The sequence below is a fragment of the Scyliorhinus canicula genome, unplaced genomic scaffold (assembly GCF_902713615.1).
Source record: "Scyliorhinus canicula unplaced genomic scaffold, sScyCan1.1, whole genome shotgun sequence".
NCBI classification, from domain to species: Eukaryota; Metazoa; Chordata; class Chondrichthyes; order Carcharhiniformes; family Scyliorhinidae; genus Scyliorhinus; species Scyliorhinus canicula.
In genome coordinates, this window is record NW_024055734.1 from 1,582,620 (window position 1) to 1,604,721 (window position 22,102).

Here is a 22,102-nt window from a genome sequence, read left to right on the forward strand (position 1 = left end):
GGGACATTACTGTAGGGTCATTACTGTAGGGACATTACTGTAGGGTCATTACTGTAGGGACATTACTGTAGGGTCATTACTGTAGGGACATTACTGTAGGGACATTACTGTAGGGACATTACTGTAGGGACATTACTGTAGGGACATTACTGTAGGGACATTACTGTAGGGACATTACTGTAGGGTCATTACTGTAGGGACATTACTGTAGGGTCATTACTGTAGGGACATTACTGTAGGGTCATTACTGTAGGGACATTACTGTAGGGACATTACTGTAGGGTCATTACTGTAGGGACATTACCGTAGGGACATTACTGTAGGGACATTACTGTAGGGTCATTACTGTAGGGACATTACTGTAGGGTCATTACTGTAGGGTACATTACTGTAGGGACATTACTGTAGGGACATTACTGTAGGGACATTACTGTAGGGTCATTACTGTAGGGACATTACTGTAGGGACATTACTGTAGGGACATTACTGTAGGGTCATTACCGTAGGGACATTACTGTAGGGACATTACTGTAGGGACATTACTGTAGGGACATTACTGTAGGGACATTACTGTAGGGTCATTACTGTAGGGACATTACTGTAGGGACATTACTGTAGGGACATTACTGTAGGGACATTACTGTAGGGACATTACTGTAGGGACATTACCGTAGGGACATTACTGTAGGGTCATTACCGTAGGGACATTACTGTAGGGACATTACTGTAGGGTCATTACTGTAGGGACATTACTGTAGGGACATTACTGTAGGGACATTACTGTAGGGTCATTACTGTAGGGTCATTACTGTAGGGACATTACTGTAGGGACATTACTGTAGGGACATTACTGTAGGGTCATTACTGTAGGGACATTACTGTAGGGACATTACTGTAGGGACATTACTGTAGGGACATTACTGTAGGGACATTACTGTAGGGACATTACTGTAGGGTCATTACCGTAGGGTCATTACCGTAGGGACATTACTGTAGGGACATTACTGTAGGGACATTACTGTAGGGACATTACTGTAGGGACATTACTGTAGGGTCATTACTGTAGGGTCATTACTGTAGGGACATTACTGTCGGGTCATTACTGTAGGGACATTACTGTCGGGACATTACTGTAGGGTCATTACCGTAGGGACATTTCTGTAGGGACATTACTGTAGGGTCATTACTGTAGGGACATTACTGTAGGGACATTACTGTAGGGACATTACTGTAGGGTCATTACTGTAGGGTCATTACTGTAGGGACATTACTGTCGGGTCATTACTGTAGGGACATTACTGTAGGGTCATTACTGTAGGGTCATTACTGTAGGGTCATTACCGTAGGGACATTACTGTAGGGACATTACTGTAGGGACATTACTGTAGGGACATTACTGTAGGGACATTACTGTAGGGACATTACTGTAGGGACATTACTGTAGGGTCATTACTGTAGGGTCATTACTGTAGGGACATTACTGTCGGGTCATTACTGTAGGGACATTACTGTAGGGTCATTACTGTAGGGACATTACTGTAGGGACATTACTGTAGGGACATTACTGTAGGGTCATTACCGTAGGGACATTACTGTAGGGACATTACTGTAGGGACATTACTGTAGGGACATTACTGTAGGGACATTACCGTAGGGACATTACTGTAGGGTCATTACTGTAGGGTCATTACCGTAGGGACATTACTGTAGGGACATTACTGTAGGGACATTACCGTAGGGACATTACCGTAGGGACATTACTGTAGGGTCATTACAGTAGGGACATTACCGTAGGGACATTACTGTAGGGACATTACTGTAGGGACATTACCGTAGGGACATTACCGTAGGGTCATTACCGTAGGGACATTACTGTAGGGACATTACTGTAGGGACATTACTGTAGGGACATTACTGTAGGGTCATTACTGTAGGGACATTACTGTAGGGACATTACTGTAGGGACATTACTGTAGGGACATTACTGTAGGGTCATTACCGTAGGGACATTACTGTAGGGTCATTACTGTAGGGACATTACTGTAGGGACATTACTGTAGGGACATTACTGTAGGGACATTACTGTAGGGACATTACCGTAGGGACATTACCGTAGGGACATTACTGTAGGGACATTACTGTAGGGACATTACCGTAGGACATTACTGTAGGGACATTACTGTAGGGACATTACTGTAGGGACATTACTGTAGGGACATTACTGTAGGGACATTACTGTAGGGACATTACCGTAGGGACATTACTGTAGGGACATTACTGTAGGGACATTACTGTAGGGTCATTACTGTAGGGACATTACTGTAGGGACATTACTGTAGGGACATTACTGTAGGGTCATTACTGTAGGGTCATTACTGTAGGGACATTACTGTAGGGTCATTACTGTAGGGACATTACTGTAGGGTCATTACTGTAGGGACATTACTGTAGGGACATTACTGTAGGGTCATTACTGTAGGGACATTACTGTAGGGTCATTACTGTAGGGACATTACTGTAGGGACATTACTGTAGGGACATTACTGTAGGGTCATTACTGTAGGGACATTACCGTAGGGTCATTACTGTAGGGTCATTACTGTAGGGACATTACTGTAGGGACATTACTGTAGGGACATTACTGTAGGGTCATTACTGTAGGGACATTACTGTAGGGACATTACTGTAGGGACATTACTGTAGGGACATTACTGTAGGGTCATTACTGTAGGGACATTACCGTAGGGACATTACTGTAGGGACATTACTGTAGGGACATTACTGTAGGGACATTACTGTAGGGACATTACTGTAGGGTCATTACTGTAGGGACATTACTGTAGGGTCATTACTGTAGGGACATTACGTAGGGACATTACTGTAGGGTACATTACTGTAGGGACATTACCGTAGGGACATTACTGTAGGGACATTACTGTAGGGGACATTACTGTAGGGACATTACTGTAGGGACATTACTGTAGGGACATTACTGTAGGGTCATTACTGTAGGGACATTACTGTAGGGACATTACTGTAGGGACATTACTGTAGGGACATTACTGTAGGGACATTACTGTAGGGACATTACTGTAGGGACATTACTGTAGGGACATTACTGTAGGGACATTACTGTAGGGACATTACTGTAGGGACATTGCTGTAGGGACATTACCGTAGGGTCATTACTGTAGGGTCATTACTGTAGGGACATTACTGTAGGGACATTACTGTAGGGTCATTACTGTAGGGACATTACTGTAGGGTCATTACTGTAGGGACATTACTGTAGGGACATTACTGTAGGGACATTACCGTAGGGACATTACTGTAGGGACATTACTGTAGGGACATTACCGTAGGGTCATTACTGTAGGGACATTACCGTAGGGACATTACCGTAGGGTCATTGCTGTTGGGGCATTACTGTAGGGACATTACTGTAGGGTCATTACTGTAGGGACATTACTGTAGGGTCATTACTGTAGGGTCATTACTGTAGGGGCATTACTGTAGGGACATTACTGTAGGGTCATTACCGTAGGGACATTACCGTAGGGACATTGCTGTAGGGTCATTGCTGTAGGGACATTACTGTAGGGACATTACTGTAGGGACATTACTGTAGGGTCATTACTGTAGGGACATTACTGTAGGGACATTACTGTAGGGGACATTACTGTAGGGACATTACTGTAGGGTCATTACTGTAGGGACATTACTGTAGGGACATTACTGTAGGGACATTACTGTAGGGACATTACTGTAGGGTCATTACTGTAGGGACATTACTGTAGGGTCATTACTGTAGGGACATTACTGTAGGGACATTACTGTAGGGACATTACTGTAGGGACATTACTGTAGGGACATTACTGTAGGGACATTACTGTAGGGACATTACCGTAGGGTCATTACTGTAGGGACATTACTGTAGGGACATTACTGTAGGGACATTACTGTAGGGACATTACTGTAGGGACATTACTGTAGGGACATTACTGTAGGGACATTACTGTAGGGACATTACTGTAGGGACATTACTGTAGGGACATTACTGTAGGGACATTACTGTAGGGACATTACCGTAGGGTACATTACTGTAGGGCATTACTGTAGGGTCATTACTGTAGGGTCATTACTGTAGGGTCATTACGTAGGGACATTACTGTAGGGCATTACTGTAGGGACATTACTGTAGGGACATTACTGTAGGGGCATTACTGTAGGGACATTTACTGTAGGGACATTACTGTAGGGTCATTACTGTAGGGTCATTACCGTAGGGACAGTACTGTAGGGTCATTTACTGTAGGGTCATTACGTAGGGACATTACCGTAGGGACATTACTGTAGGGTCATTACTGTAGGGCATTACGTAGGGACATACTGTAGGTCATTACTGTAGGGACATTACTGTAGGGACATTACGGTAGGGTACATTACTGGGTAATTACTGTAGGGGCATTACTGTAGGGGACATTACTGTAGGGCATTACTGTAGGGTACATTACTGTAGGGTCATTACTGTAGGGTCATTACTGTAGGGTCATTACTGTAGGGACATTACTGTAGGGACATTACTGTAGGGGACATTACGTAGGGACATTACTGTAGGCATTACTGTAGGGTCATTACTGTAGGGACATTACTGTAGGGACATTACTGTAGGGACATTACTGTAGGGACATTACTGTAGGGTCATTACCGTAGGGACATTACTGTAGGGTCATTACTGTAGGGACATTACTGTAGGGACATTACTGTAGGGACATTACTGTAGGGACATTACTGTAGGGACATTACTGTAGGGACATTACTGTAGGGACATTACTGTAGGGACATTACTGTAGGGACATTACTGTAGGGTCATTACTGTAGGGACATTACTGTAGGGTCATTACTGTAGGGACATTACTGTAGGGTCATTACTGTAGGGACATTACTGTAGGGACATTACTGTAGGGTCATTACTGTAGGGACATTACTGTAGGGACATTACTGTAGGGACATTACTGTAGGGACATTACTGTAGGGTCATTACTGTAGGGACATTACTGTAGGGACATTACTGTAGGGACATTACTGTAGGGTCATTACTGTAGGGACATTACTGTAGGGACATTACTGTAGGGACATTACTGTAGGGACATTACTGTAGGGACATTACTGTAGGGACATTACTGTAGGGTCATTACCTGTAGGGACATTACTGTAGGGTCATTACTGTAGGGTCATTACTGTAGGGACATTACTGTAGGGACATTACTGTAGGGTCATTACTGTAGGGACATTACTGTAGGGACATTACCGTAGGGTCATTACCTTAGGGACATTACCGTAGGGACATTACTGTAGGGACATTACCGTAGGGTCATTACTGTAGGGTCATTACTGTAGGGACATTACCGTAGGGTCATTACCGTAGGGACATTACCGTAGGGACATTACTGTAGGGACATTACTGTAGGGTCATTACTGTAGGGTCATTACCGTAGGGACATTACTGTAGGGACATTACTGTAGGGACATTACTGTAGGGTCATTACTGTAGGGACATTACTGTAGGGTCATTACCGTAGGGTCATTACTGTAGGGACATTACTGTAGGGTCATTACTGTAGGGTCATTACTGTAGGGACATTACTGTAGGGACATTACCGTAGGGACATTACTGTAGGGACATTACCGTAGGGACATTAGTGTAGGGTCATTACTGTAGGGACATTACTGTAGGGACATTACCGTAGGGTCATTACTGTAGGGACATTACTGTAGGGACATTACTGTAGGGTCATTACTGTAGGGACATTACTGTAGGGTCATTACCGTAGGGACATTACTGTAGGGTCATTACTGTAGGGTCATTACCGTAGGGACATTACTGTAGGGACATTACTGTAGGGTCATTACTGTAGGGACATTACTGTAGGGACATTACTGTAGGGACATTACTGTAGGGACATTACTGTAGGGACATTACTGTAGGGACATTACTGTAGGGTCATTACCGTAGGGACATTACCGTAGGGACATTACCGTAGGGACATTACCGTAGGGACATTACTGTAGGGTCATTACCGTAGGGACATTACTGTAGGGACATTACCGTAGGGACATTACGGTAGGGTCATTACTGTAGGGACATTACTGTAGGGTCATACTGTAGGGTACATTACCGTAGGGTCATTACTGTAGGGACATTACTGTAGGGACATTACTGTAGGGACATACCGTTAGGGACATTACTGTAGGGTCATTACTGTAGGGACATTACTGTAGGGACATTACTGTAGGGACATTACTGTAGGGACATTACTGTAGGGTCATTACTGTAGGGACATTACTGTAGGGACATTACTGTAGGGTCATTACTGTAGGGACATTACTGTAGGGACATTACTGTAGGGACATTACTGTAGGGACATTACTGTAGGGACATTACTGTAGGGACATTACTGTAGGGTCATTACTGTAGGGTCATTACTGTAGGGACATTACTGTAGGGTCATTACTGTAGGGACATTACTGTAGGGACATTACTGTAGGACATTACTGTAGGGACATTACTGTAGGGACATTACCGTAGGGACATTACTGTAGGGACATTACTGTAGGGACATTACTGTAGGGACATTACTGTAGGGACATTACTGTAGGGACATTACTGTAGGGACATTACCGTAGGGACATTACTGTAGGGACATTACCGTAGGGACATTACTGTAGGGTCATTACTGTAGGGTCATTACTGTAGGGTCATTACTGTAGGGACATTACTGTAGGGACATTACTGTAGGGACATTACTGTAGGGACATTACTGTAGGGACATTACTGTAGGGACATTACCGTAGGGTCATTACCGTAGGGTCATTACTGTAGGGTCATTACTGTAGGGTCATTACTGTAGGGTCATTACCTGTAGGGACATTACCGTAGGGACATTACCGTAGGGTCATTACTGTAGGGTCATTACTGTAGGGTCATTACCGTAGGGTCATTACCGTAGGGACATTACCGTAGGGACATTACTGTAGGGACATTACTGTAGGGACATTACTGTAGGGACATTACTGTAGGGTCATTACTGTAGGGACATTACTGTAGGGACATTACTGTAGGGACATTACCGTAGGGACATTACTGTAGGGTCATTACTGTAGGGTCATTACTGTAGGGACATTACTGTAGGGACATTACCGTAGGGTCATTACTGTAGGGACATTACTGTAGGGTCATTACTGTAGGGTCATTACTGTAGGGACATTACCGTAGGGTCATTACTGTAGGGACATTACTGTAGGGTCATTACTGTAGGGACATTACTGTAGGGTCATTACTGTAGGGTCATTACTGTAGGGACATTACTGTAGGGTCATTACTGTAGGGTCATTACTGTAGGGACATTACTGTAGGGTCATTACTGTAGGGACATTACTGTAGGGTCATTACCGTAGGGTCATTACTGTAGGGACATTACTGTAGGGTCATTACCGTAGGGTCATTACTGTAGGGACATTACCGTAGGGACATTACTGTAGGGTCATTACTGTAGGGACATTACTGTAGGGACATTACCGTAGGGACATTACCGTAGGGACATTACTGTAGGGTCATTACTGTAGGGACATTACCGTAGGGACATTACTGTAGGGACATTACCGTAGGGACATTACTGTAGGGACATTACTGTAGGGACATTACTGTAGGGTCATTACTGTAGGGACATTACCGTAGGGTCATTACTGTAGGGACATTACCGTAGGGACATTACCGTAGGGACATTACTGTAGGGACATTACCGTAGGGACATTACCGTAGGGACATTACTGTAGGGACATTACTGTAGGGTCATTACTGTAGGGACATTACCGTAGGGACATTACTGTAGGGACATTACCGTAGGGACATTACCGTAGGGACATTACTGTAGGGACATTACTGTAGGGACATTACCGTAGGGACATTACCGTAGGGACATTACTGTAGGGACATTACTGTAGGGTCATTACTGTAGGGACATTACCGTAGGGTCATTACTGTAGGGACATTACCGTAGGGACATTACCGTAGGGACATTACTGTAGGGACATTACTGTAGGGACATTACTGTAGGGTCATTACTGTAGGGTCATTACTGTAGGGTCATTACTGTAGGGACATTACTGTAGGGACATTACCGTAGGGACATTACCGTAGGGACATTACTGTAGGGACATTACTGTAGGGACATTACTGTAGGGACATTACTGTAGGGACATTACTGTAGGGTCATTACCGTAGGGACATTACTGTAGGGACATTACCGTAGGGACATTACTGTAGGGACATTACTGTAGGGTCATTACTGTGACCTGTAGGGACATTACTGTAGGGACATTACTGTAGGGACATTACTGTAGGGACATTACTGTAGGGACATTACTGTAGGGACATTACTGTAGGGACATTACTGTAGGGTCATTACTGTAGGGTCATTACTGTAGGGACATTACTGTAGGGACATTACTGTAGGGACATTACTGTAGGGACATTACCGTAGGGACATTACTGTAGGGACATTACTGTAGGGACATTACTGTAGGGACATTACTGTAGGGACATTACTGTAGGGACATTACTGTAGGGACATTACTGTAGGGACATTACTGTAGGGTCATTACTGTAGGGTCATTACTGTAGGGTCATTACTGTAGGGACATTACTGTAGGGACATTACTGTAGGGTACATTACTGTAGGGACATTACTGTAGGGACATTACTGTAGGGTCATTACTGTAGGGTACATTACTGTAGGGACATTACTGTAGGGTCATTACTGTAGGGACATTACTGTAGGGACATTACTGTAGGGACATTACTGTAGGGACATTACTGTAGGGACATTACTGTAGGGTCATTACTGTAGGGACATTACTGTAGGGTCATTACCGTAGGGACATTACTGTAGGGACATTACTGTAGGGACATTACCGTAGGGACATTACTGTAGGGACATTACTGTAGGGTCATTACTGTAGGGACATTACTGTAGGGTCATTACCGTAGGGACATTACTGTAGGGACATTACTGTAGGGACATTACCGTAGGGACATTACTGTAGGGTCATTACTGTAGGGACATTACTGTAGGGACATTACTGTAGGGACATTACCGTAGGGACATTACCTGTAGGGACATTACTGTAGGGACATTACGTAGGGTCATTACTGTAGGGACATTACTGTAGGGACATTACTGTAGGGACATTACTGTAGGGACATTACTGTAGGGACATTACCGTAGGGACATTACTGTAGGGACATTACTGTAGGGTCATTACTGTAGGGTCATTACCGTAGGGACATTACTGTAGGGTCATTACTGTAGGGACATTACCGTAGGGACATTACTGTAGGGACATTACTGTAGGGACATTACTGTAGGGACATTACTGTAGGGTCATTACTGTAGGGACATTACTGTAGGGACATTACTGTAGGGTCATTACTGTAGGGACATTACTGTAGGGACATTACCTGTAGGGACATTACTGTAGGGTCATTACTGTAGGTTACATTACTGTAGGGTCATTACTGTAGGGACATTACTGTAGGGTCATTACTGTAGGGACATTACTGTAGGGACATTACTGTAGGGACATTACTGTAGGGACATTACTGTAGGGTCATTACTGTAGGGACATTACTGTAGGGACATTACTGTAGGGTCATTACTGTAGGGTCATTACTGTAGGGACATTACTGTAGGGACATTACTGTAGGGACATTACTGTAGGGACATTACTGTAGGGACATTACTGTAGGGTCATTACTGTAGGGTCATTACTGTAGGGACATTACTGTAGGGTACATTACTGTAGGGTCATTACTGTAGGGACATTACTGTAGGGACATTACTGTAGGGTCATTACTGTAGGGACATTACTGTAGGGTCATTACTGTAGGGTCATTACTGTAGGGACATTACTGTAGGGTCATTACTGTAGGGTCATTACTGTAGGGACATTACCGTAGGGACATTACTGTAGGGACATTACTGTAGGGTCATTACTGTAGGGTCATTACTGTAGGGTCATTACTGTAGGGACATTACTGTAGGGTCATTACTGTAGGGACATTACTGTAGGGTCATTACTGTAGGGTCATTACTGTAGGGACATTACTGTAGGGACATTACTGTAGGGTCATTACCGTAGGGACATTACCGTAGGGTCATTACTGTAGGGACATTACTGTAGGGTCATTACTGTAGGGACATTACTGTAGGGTCATTACCGTAGGGTCATTACCGTAGGGACATTACTGTAGGGTCATTACCGTAGGGACATTACTGTAGGGTCATTACTGTAGGGTCATTACTGTAGGGTCATTACTGTAGGGACATTACTGTAGGGACATTACTGTAGGGTCATTACCGTAGGGACATTACCGTAGGGACATTACCGTAGGGACATTACCGTAGGGTCATTACCGTAGGGTCATTACTGTAGGGTCATTACTGTAGGGTCATTACTGTAGGGTCATTACTGTAGGGTCATTACTGTAGGGTCATTACTGTAGGGACATTACTGTAGGGTCATTACTGTAGGGACATTACCGTAGGGACATTACCGTAGGGACATTACTGTAGGGACATTACTGTAGGGTCATTACTGTAGGGTCATTACTGTAGGGTCATTACTGTAGGGTCATTACTGTAGGGTCATTACTGTAGGGACATTACTGTAGGGTCATTACTGTAGGGTCATTACTGTAGGGTCATTACCGTAGGGTCATTACTGTAGGGTCATTACCGTAGGGACATTACTGTAGGGTCATTACTGTAGGGTCATTACTGTAGGGTCATTACTGTAGGGTCATTACTGTAGGGTCATTACTGTAGGGTCATTACTGTAGGGTCATTACCGTAGGTGGGGATTGATCTGATGATTAATTCTGATTGTGATTTATTCTCACAGTGCGGAGGTATCGTTATCCCCCGACCGTGTAGCCATTCCCGGGGACGGAACCTGCCGATCGATTCCTCTTCGCCCGCTACCAGCTCTTGACCGATCATCTTCATCGGAGACTGCAGCTGCTGCTCATCCGCGTCAGAGCCATCAGGATCGTAACCTTGGGTCAGGGCAGGCCAGCACGTCTGCTGGCCCTGACTCTCCTCCCAGCACGTCTTCTGGCCCAGACTCGCCGCCCAGCACGTCTGCTGGCCCTGACTCTCCTCCCAGCACGTCTTCTGGCCCAGACTCGCCGCCCAGCACGTCTCCTGGCCCAGACTCGCCGCCCAGCACGTCTGCTGGCCCAGACTCGCCGCCCAGCACGTCTGCTGGCCCTGCCTCGCCGCCCAGCACGTCTGCTGGCCCAGACTCGCCGCCCAGCACGTCTGCTGGCCCAGACTACGAGACCAGCACGTCTCCTGGCCCAGACTCGCCGACTGTGGACGATTCTCCGTCCGGAATGTGGTTGAAAAGCTGTAAAGTTGAGCCTTGTGACGAGGTTGTGGAGGATGAGCTGGATTGCGGACCAGGCTTGTCCCTCCTGTGCGGCATCTGTGGACAACGGTTCGGCGATCTACCCTCGGCCTTCCAGCACCAGTCTGCTCACCTCCAGGTGCGTTTCCTCTGCTTGGTGTGTGAGAAGACAGTGAGCCAGGTGACTGAGCTGGTGATGCACGATCACTCCGAAGTGAGCGGTGAACCTTTCTCGTGTTACGCCGCCCCGGAGACATTCGCCCAGATGTCCGGGATGTCAGAGCTCCGGCTGCCCGGAGCTCAGGGGAAAGTCAGCGGCTGGCCGGGCCCCCAGGGCGGCGCGGGGGACGACCAGCCCCTCCGGTGTTCCCTCTGCCTCAGGGTCTTCGCCCACTTGTCTTCCCTCTCCAACCACCGCTGCCTTCAGTTCAAGGTCAAGCCCTTCCGCTGCTCGTCCTGCGAGCAGACCTTCAACCAGGCCTCCTCCCTCGCCAACCACCAGCGCATCCACGCCGCGGAGAAGCCCTCCCGCTGCACTTTCTGCTCAAAGAGCTTCGCCGACTCGTCCTCGCTCAGCAAGCATCTCCGCAGCCACACCGGCGAGAGGCGATTCTGGTGCCTGGCCTGCGGCAAGACCTTTGCCTCGTCCACCAACCTCCTCAACCACCAGCTGATTCACAGCGGCGAGAAACCGTTCCACTGCCCGGTGTGCCTGAAGAACTTCTCCCTCCTCTCCTCGCTGTCCAGGCACCAGCGGATCCACTCCGGGGAGAAGCCCTACCAGTGCTCGTTCTGTCTCAAGGCCTTCACCCAGTCGGCCTCGCTGTCTGTCCACAAGCGCATCCACACGGGAGAGAAGCCCTTCAAATGCCTGGTGTGCGAGAAGCTGTTCACCCACTCCTCCAACCTGGCCGTGCACCAGCGCATCCACACGGGCGAGAAGCCCTTCCGCTGCACCTTCTGCCCCAAGGGCTTCGCCGACTCGTCCTCGCTCTCCAAGCACCTGCGCATCCACACCCGGCAGAAGCTCTTCGAGTGCCCCGTCTGCCGCAAGACCTTCACCAACCTGGCCTCCATCTCGCAGCACCAGCGCGTCCACACTGGGGACAAGCCGTTCGCCTGCCCGCTCTGTGCCAAGACCTTCGGCACGTCCTCCAGCCTCTCCGAGCACCAGCGGTTCCATTGCGCCCAGAAGCCCTTCCCCTGCTCCATCTGCGGCCGGACCTTCACCAAATCCAGCAACCTGCTCAACCACTACCGGCTCCACACGGGCGAGAAGCCCTTCCAGTGCGCCGTGTGCCAGAAGAGCTTCACCGAGTCGTCCTCCCTCTCCAAGCACCAGCGCATCCACACGGGCGAGAAGCCCTACCAGTGCTCCTACTGCCAGAAGGCCTTCACCCAGTCCTTCTCTCTGTCGGTCCACCTGCGCATCCACACCGGGGAGAAGCCCTTCAAGTGCCCGCAGTGTGCCAAGTCCTTCACCCAGCTCTCCCACCTCTCCGTGCACGAGCGCATCCACAGCAAGGACAAGCCTTACCGCTGCCCGTTCTGTGACAGGCGGTACAGCCACTCCTCCACCCTGCTCAAACACCAGCGTACGCGCTGTGAAGGCGCCGCCTCGCACCGGTAACCCACCACAAGCCCTGGGGGGGACAGACACTGACCGTCTTCCCCATGGCACACGGGCCAAGTGTGATGCTGAGCGCCACACTGTATCGTTGTTTGGAAAGGCAGGAGTCCGGCATTCGCTGTTTTGTCCGAAGTGTCGACTCACCAGAAGAAGTGTTTAGGGTTAGGGTTTCTAACGCGTACCTGTCTAACTTTTTTAAAAGACCAAATTGTACCCCCCTCTAACACTGCCTCCGACAGCCCGTTCCAGATGCTCCCCACCCTCTGTGTGAAGAAATTTCCCCTCTGGTCTCTCTCCCCTCTCACCTTTAACCTCTGCCCTCTAATTCGCGACTCCTCTACCTTTTGGGAAAAGATGTTGACTGTCTACCTTATCTATGCTCCTCATTATTTTATAGACCTCTATAAGATCACCCCTAAGCCTCCTCCGCTCCAGGGGAAACAGATTCGGGTAGCATGGTGGTTAGCATAAATGCTTCACAGCTCCAGGGTCCCAGGTTCGATTCCCGGCTGGGTCACTGTCTGTGCGGAGTCTGCACGTCCTCCCCCTGTGTGCGTGGGTTTCCTCCGGGTGCTCCGGTTTCCTCCCACAGTCCAAAGATGTGCGGGTTAGGTGGATTGGCCATGCTAAATTGCCCGTAGTGTCCTAAAAAGTAAGGTTAGGAGGGGGGGGGGGGGTTGTTGGGTTACGGGTATAGGATGGATATGTGGGTTTGAGTAGGGTGATCATGGCTCGGCACAACATTGAGGGCCGAAGGGCCTGTTCTGTGCTGTACTATTCTATGTTCTATGTTCTAACTCAGACCATCAAGTCCTGTTGGCTCCTCGTCAATCTCTTCTGTAACTCTTTCTAGTTTAACAATACCCTTCCTATGACCAGAACTGAACACAGTATTCCATGTGTGATCTTGTACAACTTCAACAAGACGTCCCAACTCCTGTATTCAATATTCTGACCAATGAAACCTAGTCCGACTGATAATCCTAAATTGTCTGTCGATGTAATTCTTAAGCCTTGTTTCGGCAATATATCCTTGCATTAGAGAGGGGGGTCAATCTCTGAAATGTATAAAATGCTGTTATTGAATAGACAGGAAGTCAGAATATTTATTGTACATTTAGTATAGGAATTGGGGCGAGCAATGGGAGGTCTGAGGCGACATTTCTACAATATGTACAGATATTACAGACATGTACCATTCCAGCACTGACAGCGTGTATGAGTGAAGCCCCGTAGCGTTTGCTCTGATCGCCGATTCTGCACTGACGTGCTTGGGATCAGTGGGAATTGCCGACACGTGCGTCCTCGCCTTGGAACGCCGAGGAGGATTTCTCGCCAATGCCTCTGCGTTTGATCCATTGCTTCCCACGCCCGCAAGGGAGAGGATTAACACTGGGGTCTCGGGAAGTACTTCTGCCTGATGGTCACATTTTAGATCCTGGATGACTGAACTGTGAGTTTGGAAGTGTTCTGCTCCCCTGGGGTGAACATCCACTCTTCCAATCTGTTCCAACTGTGCAGCATGGACAAATGAGACCACTTTGTGCGATGTTGAATGAACTTGGCCAGGGTCCAATCTAGTAGAGAATCTGGTGAACTGGTGCGACGGCAATACTCTCTCCCTCAATATCAACAAAACAAAAGAAGGAGATTGTCATCGACTTCAGGAAGCGTAGTGGAGAACATGCCCCTGTCTACATCAATGGGAACAAAGTAGAAAAGGGTCGAGAGCTTCAAGATTTTAGGTGTCCAGATCACCAACAACCTATCCTGGTCCCCCCCACGCCGACACTATAGTTAAGAAAGCCCACCAACGACTCTACTTTCTCAGAAGACGAAGGAAATTTGGCATGTCAGCTACGACCCTCACCGACTTCTACAGATGCACCATAGAAATGAAATGAAAAATGAAAGTCGCTTATTGTCACGAGTAGGCTTCAAATGAAGTTACTGTGAAAAGCCCCTAGTCGCCACATTCCGGCGCCTGTCCGGGGAGGCTGGTACGCGGGAAGCATCTATCTGGTTGTATCACAGCTTGGTATGGAGCCTGCTCTGCCCAAGACTGCAGGAAACTACAGAAGGTCGTGAATGTAGCCCAGTCCATCACACAAACCAGCCTCCCATCCATTGACTATCTATAATTCCCGCTGCCTCGGAAAGGCAGCCAGCATAATTAAGGACCCCAAGCACCCGGGACATACTCTCTCCCACCTCCTTCCGTCAGGAAAAAGATACCAAAGTTTGAGGTCACGTACCAACCGACTCGAGAACAGCTTCTTCCCTGCTGCCATCAGACTTTTGAATGGACCTACCTCGTGTTAAGTTGATCTTTTCTCAACCCCTTGCTCTAACTGAAATGAAATGAAAATGGCTTATTGTCACGGGGTAGGCTTCAAATGAAGTTACTGTGAAAAGCCCCTAGTCGCCACATTCCGGCGCCTGTTCGGGGAGGCTGGTACGGGAATGGAACCGTGCTGCTGGCCTGCCTGGGTCTGCTTTCAAAGCCCTGTGGTAATCCAGCCCCTGTAACATTACGTTCTGCAAGGGCAGCACGGTGGCCTAGTGGTTAGCACAACCGCCTCACGGCGCTGAGGTCCCAGGTTCGATCCCGGCTCTGGGTCACTGTCCGTGTCGAGTGCACATTCTCCCCGTGTCTGCGTGGGTTTCGCCCCCACAACCCAAAATGTGCAGAGTAGGTGGATTGGCCACGCTAAATTGCCCCTTAATTGGAAAAAGTAATTGGGTACTCCAAATTTTAAAAAAAACATTACGTTCTGCAGTCCCTCCTTCCCTACGTACATTGTTTGTACAGCATGCAAGAAACAATCATTTTCACTGGATACTAATACATGTGACAATAATAAATCGAATCAATCCCGATAAATCCGTCCAGCATTGAACTGTGACTGGGACGAAATGTGGAGAAAAATGTACGTTTTCTTGACACGGTTTTAATGATGTAGTGGCTTCGAGCTTTGCAGTTGTTTGTGTGAACTTAACCTATTATTATGCACAGGTAGACTGAATAATTAGTTTCCTTTAAAGATCGGCGTAGTCGGGTGCAGGACCTGGAGAGGTACAACGGGCAATAGCTGGCTGTAGATGCACTCAGTGATTGTGTGGCTTACTGGACCCCTCGTGCGGAGCCGTGAGCGATTGTATCCACGGCCAGGGCTGGCTGAAATTCTTATCGCCAATCAATAAAGGTGATTCTGAAGTGCTGTGTCATGGATTGTAATTGGGGGCGCGGGGCTCTGTTACATCACTGGCAGTGGGCGGGGCTCTATTACATCACTGACAGTGGGCGGGGCTGTATTGGGGCGGGGCTCTGTTACATCACTGACAGTGGGCGGGGCTGTATTGGGGCGGCTCTGTTACATCACTGACAGTGGGTGGGGCTGTATTGGGCGGGGCTCTGTTACATCACTGACAGTGGGCGGGGCTGTATTGGGGCAGCTCTTACATCACTGACAGTGGGCGGGGCTGTATTGGGGCGGGGCTTTGTTACATCACTGACAGTGGGTGGGGCTGTATTGGGGCAGCTCTGTTACATCACTGACAGTGGGCGGGGCTGTATTGGGGCGGGGCTCTGTTACATCACTGACAGTGGGCGGGGCTGTATTGGGGCGGCTCTGTTACATCACTGACAGTGGGTGGGGCTGTATTGGGCGGGGCTCTGTTACATCACTGACAGTGGGCGGGGCTGTATTGGGGCAGCTCTTACATCACTGACAGTGGGCGGGGCTTTGTTACATAACTGACAGTGGGTGGGGCTGTATTGGGGCAGCTCTGTTACATCACTGACAGTGGGCGGGGCTGTATTGGGGCGGGGCTCTGTTACATCACTGACAGTGGGCGGGGCTGTATTGGGGCAGCTCTGTAACATCACTGACAGTGCGCGGGGCTCTTACATCACTGACAGTGGGCGGGGCTGTATTGGGGCAGCTCTGTTACATCACTGACAGTGGGTGGGGCTGTATTGGGGCAGCTCTGTTACATCACTGACAGTGGGCGGGGCTGTATTGGGGCAGCTCTGTTACATCACTGACAGTGCGCGGGGCTCTTACATCACTGACAGTGGGCGGGGCTCTGTCACATCACTGGCAGTGGGCGGGGCTCTGTTACATCACTGACAGTGGGTGGGGCTGTATTGGGGCAGCTCTGTTACATCACTGACAGTGGGCGGGGCTGTATTGGGACGGGGCTCTGTCACATCACTGACAGTGGGCGGGGCTGTATTGGGGTGGGGCTCTGTTACATCACTGACAGTGGGCGGGGCTCTGTTACATCACTGACAGTGGGCGGGGCTGTATTGGGGCAGCTCTGTTACATCACTGACAGTGGGTGGGGCTGTATTGGGGCAGCTCTGTTACATCACTGACAGTGGGCGGGGCTGTATTGGGGATGGGGCTCTGTTACATCACTGGCAGTGGGTGGGGCTGTATTGGGGCAGCTCTGTTACATCACTGACAGTGCGCGGGGCTCTTACATCACTGACAGTGGGAGGGGCTCTCTTACATCACTGACAGTGGGAGGGGCGCTGTTACATCACTGACAGTGGGAGGGGCTCTGTTACATCACTGACAGTGGGCAGGGCTGTATTGGGGCGGGACTTACATCACTGACAGTGGGCGGGGCTGTATTGGGGCAGCTCTGTTACATCACTGACAGTGGGCGGGGCTGTATTGGGGCGGGGCTCTGTTACATCACTGACAGTGGGCGGGGCTGTATTGGGGATGGGGCTCTGTTACATCACTGACAGTGGGCGGGGCTGTATTGGGGCAGCTCTGTTACATCACTGACAGTGGGCGGGACTCACATCACTGACTGGGCGGGGCTCTGTTACATCACTGACAGTGGGCGGGGCTGTATTGGGGCAGGGCTCTGTTACATCACTGACAGTGGGCGGGGCTGTATTGGGGCGGGGCTCTGTTACATCACTGACAGTGGGCGGGGCTGTATTGGAGCGGGGCTCTGTTACATCACTGACAGTGGGCGGGGCTGTATTGGGGTGGGGCTCTGTTACATCACTGACAGTGGGCGGGGCTGTATTGGGGCGGGGCTCTGTTACATCACTGACAGTGGGCGGGGCTGTATTGGGGCAGCTCTGTTACATCACTGACAGTGGGCGGGGCTGTATTGGGGATGGGGCTCTGTTACATCACTGACAGTGGGCGGGGCTGTATTGGGCGGGGCTCTGTTACATCACTGACAGTGGGCGGGGCTGTATTGGGGATGGGGCTCTGTTACATCACTGACAGTGGGCGGGGCTGTATTGGGGCAGCTCTGTTACATCACTGACAGTGGGCGGGGCTGTATTGGGGCAGCTCTGTTACATCACTGACAGTGGGCGGGGCTGTATTGGGGCGGGGCTCTGTAACATCACTGACAGTGGGTGGGGCTGTATTGGGGCAGCTCTGTTACATCACTGACAGTGGGTGGGGCTGTATTGGGGCGGGGCTCTGTTACATCACTGACAGTGGGCGGGGCTGTATTGGGGCAGCTCTGTTCCATCACTGACAGTGGGCGGGGCTGTATTGGGGCAGCTCTGTTACATCACTGACAGTGGGCGGGGCTGTATTGGGGCAGCTCTGTTACATCACTGGCAGTGGGCGGGGCTCTGTTACATCACTGACAGTGGGTGGGGCTGTATTGGGGCAGCTCTGTTACATCACTGACAGTGGGCGGGGCTGTATTGTGGCGGGGCTCTGTTACATCACTGACAGTGGGCGGGGCTGTATTGGGGCAGCTCTGTTACATCACTGACAGTGGGTGGGGCTGTATTGGGGCAGCTCTGTTACATCACTGACAGTGGGCGGGGCTGTATTGGGGCGGTTCTGTCACATCACTGACAGTGGGCGGGGCTGTATTGGGGATGGGGCTCTGTTACATCACTGACAGTGGGCGGGGCTGTATTGGGGCGGGGCTCTTACATCACTGACAGTGGGCGGGGCTGTATTGGGGCGGGGCTCTGTTACATCACTGACAGTGGGCGGGGCTGTATTGGGGCGGGGCTCTGTTACATCACTGACAGTGGGCGGGGCTGTGTTGGGGATGGGGCTCTGTTACATCACTGACAGTGGGCGGGGCTGTATTGGGGCGGGGCTCTTACATCACTGACAGTGGGCGGGGCTGTATTGGGGCAGCTCTGTTACATCACTGACAGTAGGCGGGGCTGTATTGGGGATGGGGCTCTGTTACATCACTGACAGTGGGCGGGGCTGTATTGGGGATGGGGCTCTGTTACATCACTGACAGTGGGCGGGGCTGTATTGGGGCAGCTCTGTTACATCACTGACAGTGGGCGGGGCTGTATTGGGGCAGCTCTGTTACATCACTGACAGTGGGCGGGGCTGTATTGGGGATGGGGCTCTGTTCCATCACTGACAGTGGGCGGGGCTGTATTGGGGTGGGGCTCTGTTACATCACTGACAGTGGGCGGGGCTGTATTGGGGCAGCTCTGTTACATCACTGACAGTGGGCGGGGCTGTATTGGGGATGGGGCTCTGTTACATCACTGACAGTGGGTGGGGCTGTATTGGGGCAGCTCTGTTACATCACTGACAGTGGGCGGGGCTGTATTGGGGCAGCTCTGTTACATCACTGACAGTGGGCGGGGCTCTGTTACATCACTGACAGTGGGCGGGGCTGTATTGGGGCGGGGCTCTGTTACATCACTGACAGTGGGCGGGGCTGTATTGGGGCGGGGCTCTGTTACATCACTGACAGTGGGCGGGGCTGTATTGGGGCAGCTCTGTTACATCACTGACAGTGGGCGGGGCTGTATTGGGGATGGGGCTCTGTTACATCACTGACAGTGGGTGGGGCTGTATTGGGGCAGCTCTGTTACATCACTGACAGTGGGCGGGGCTGTATTGGGGCAGCTCTGTTACATCACTGACAGTGGGCGGGGCTGTATTGGGGATGGGGCTCTGTTACATCACTGACAGTGGGCGGGGCTGTATTGGGGCGGGGCTCTTACATCACTGACAGTGGGCGGGGCTGTATTGGGGCGGGGCTCTGTTACATCACTGACAGTGGGCGGGGCTGTATTGGGGCAGGGCTCTGTTACATCACTGACAGTGGGCGGGGCTGTATTGGGGCGGGGCTCTTACATCACCGACAGTGGGCGGGGCTGTATTGGGGATGGGGCTCTGTTACATCACTGACAGTGGGCAGGGCTGTATTGGGGCGGGGCTCTTACATCACTGACAGTGGGCGGGGCTGTATTCGGGCAGCTCTGTTACATCACTGACAGTGGGCGGGGCTGTATTGGGGATGGGGCTCTGTTACATCACTGACAGTGGGCGGGGCTGTATTGGGGCAGCTCTGTTACATCACTGACAGTGGGCGGGGCTGTATTGGGGATGGGGCTCTGTTACATCACTGACAGTGGGCGGGGCTGTATTGGGGCAGCTCTGTTACATCACTGACAGTGGGCGGGGCTCTGTTACATCACTGACAGTGGACGGGGCTGTATTGGGGCGGGGCTCTGTTACATCACTGACAGTGGGCGGGGCTGTATTGGGGCAGCTCTGTTACATCACTGACAGTGGGCGGAGCTGTATTGGGGATGGGGCTCTGTTACATCACTGACAGTGGGCGGGGCTGTATTGGGGCGGGGCTCTTACATCACTGACAGTGGGCGGGGCTGCATTGGGGCGGGGCTCTGTTACATCACTGACAGTGGGCCGGGCTGTATTGGGGCGGGGCTCTGTTACATCACTGACAGTGGGCGGGGCTGTATTGGGGCGGGGCTCTTACATCACTGACAGTGGGCGGGGCTGTATTGGGGCAGCTCTGTTACATCACTGACAGTGGGCGGGGCTGTATTGGGGATGGGGCTCTGTTACATCACTGACAGTGGGCGGGGCTGTATTGGGGCGGGGCTCTGTTACATCACTGACAGTGGGCAGGGCTCTGTTACATCACTGACAGTGGGCGGGGCTGTATTGGGGCAGCTCTGTTACATCACTGACAGTGGGCGGGGCTGTATTGGGGCGGGGCTCTGTTACATCACTGACAGTGGGCGGGGCTGTATTGGGGCGGGGCTCTGTTACATCACTGACAGTGGGCGGGGCTGTATTGGGGCGGGGCTCTGTTACATCACTGACAGTGGGCAGGGCTCTGTTACATCACTGACAGTGGGCGGGGCTGTATTGGGGCGGGGCTCTGTCACATCACTGACAGAGGGCGGGGCTGTATTGGGGTGGGGCTCTGTTACATCACTGACAGTGGGCGGGGCTGTATTGGGGCGGGGCTCTGTTACATCACTGACAGTGGGTGGGGCTGTATTGGGGCGGGGCTCTGTTACATCACTGACAGTGGGCGGGGCTGTATTGGGGCAGCTCTGTTACATCACTGACAGTGGGCGGGGCTGTATTGGGGCAGCTCTGTTCCATCACTGACAGTGGGCGGGGCTCTGTCACATCACTGACAGTGGGCGGGGCTCTGTTACATCACTGACAGTGGGCGGGGCTGTATTGGGGCAGCTCTGTTACATCACTGACAGTGGGCGGGGCTGTATTGGGGCAGCTCTGTTACATCACTGACAGTGGGCGGGGCTGTATTGGGGCAGCTCTGTTACATCACTGACAGTGGGCGGGGCTGTATTGGGGCAGCTCTGTTACATCACTGACAGTGGGCGGGGCTGTATTGGGGGCAGCTCTGTTACATCACTGACAGTGGGCGGGGCTGTATTGGGGCAGCTCTGTTACATCACTGACAGTGGGCGGGGCTGTATTGGGGCAGCTCTGTTACATCACTGACAGTGGGTGGGGCTGTATTGGGGCAGCTCTGTTACATCACTGACAGTGGGCGGGGCTGTATTGGGGCGGGGCTCTGTTACATCACTGACAGTGGGTGGGGCTGTATTGGGGCAGCTCTGTTACATCACTGACAGTGGGCGGGGCTGTATTGGGGATGGGGCTCTGTTACATCACTGACAGTGGGCGGGGCTGTATTGGGGATGGGGCTCTGTTACATCACTGACAGTGGGTGGGG

General features: G+C 50.7%; 1 protein-coding gene across 1 annotated transcript in view; it reads left to right on the forward strand.

Moving 5' to 3' along the window:
* The window catches only part of LOC119960789 (zinc finger protein 665-like), a 136,351-nt gene that overhangs the window by 22,109 nt on the left and 92,140 nt on the right, over positions 1-22,102 (forward strand). The window contains exon 4 of the mRNA XM_038788396.1: positions 10,963-13,096. Within this exon, the coding sequence (XP_038644324.1) occupies positions 10,963-13,096 (2,134 nt within the window). The remainder of the gene's footprint in view (positions 1-10,962; positions 13,097-22,102) is intronic.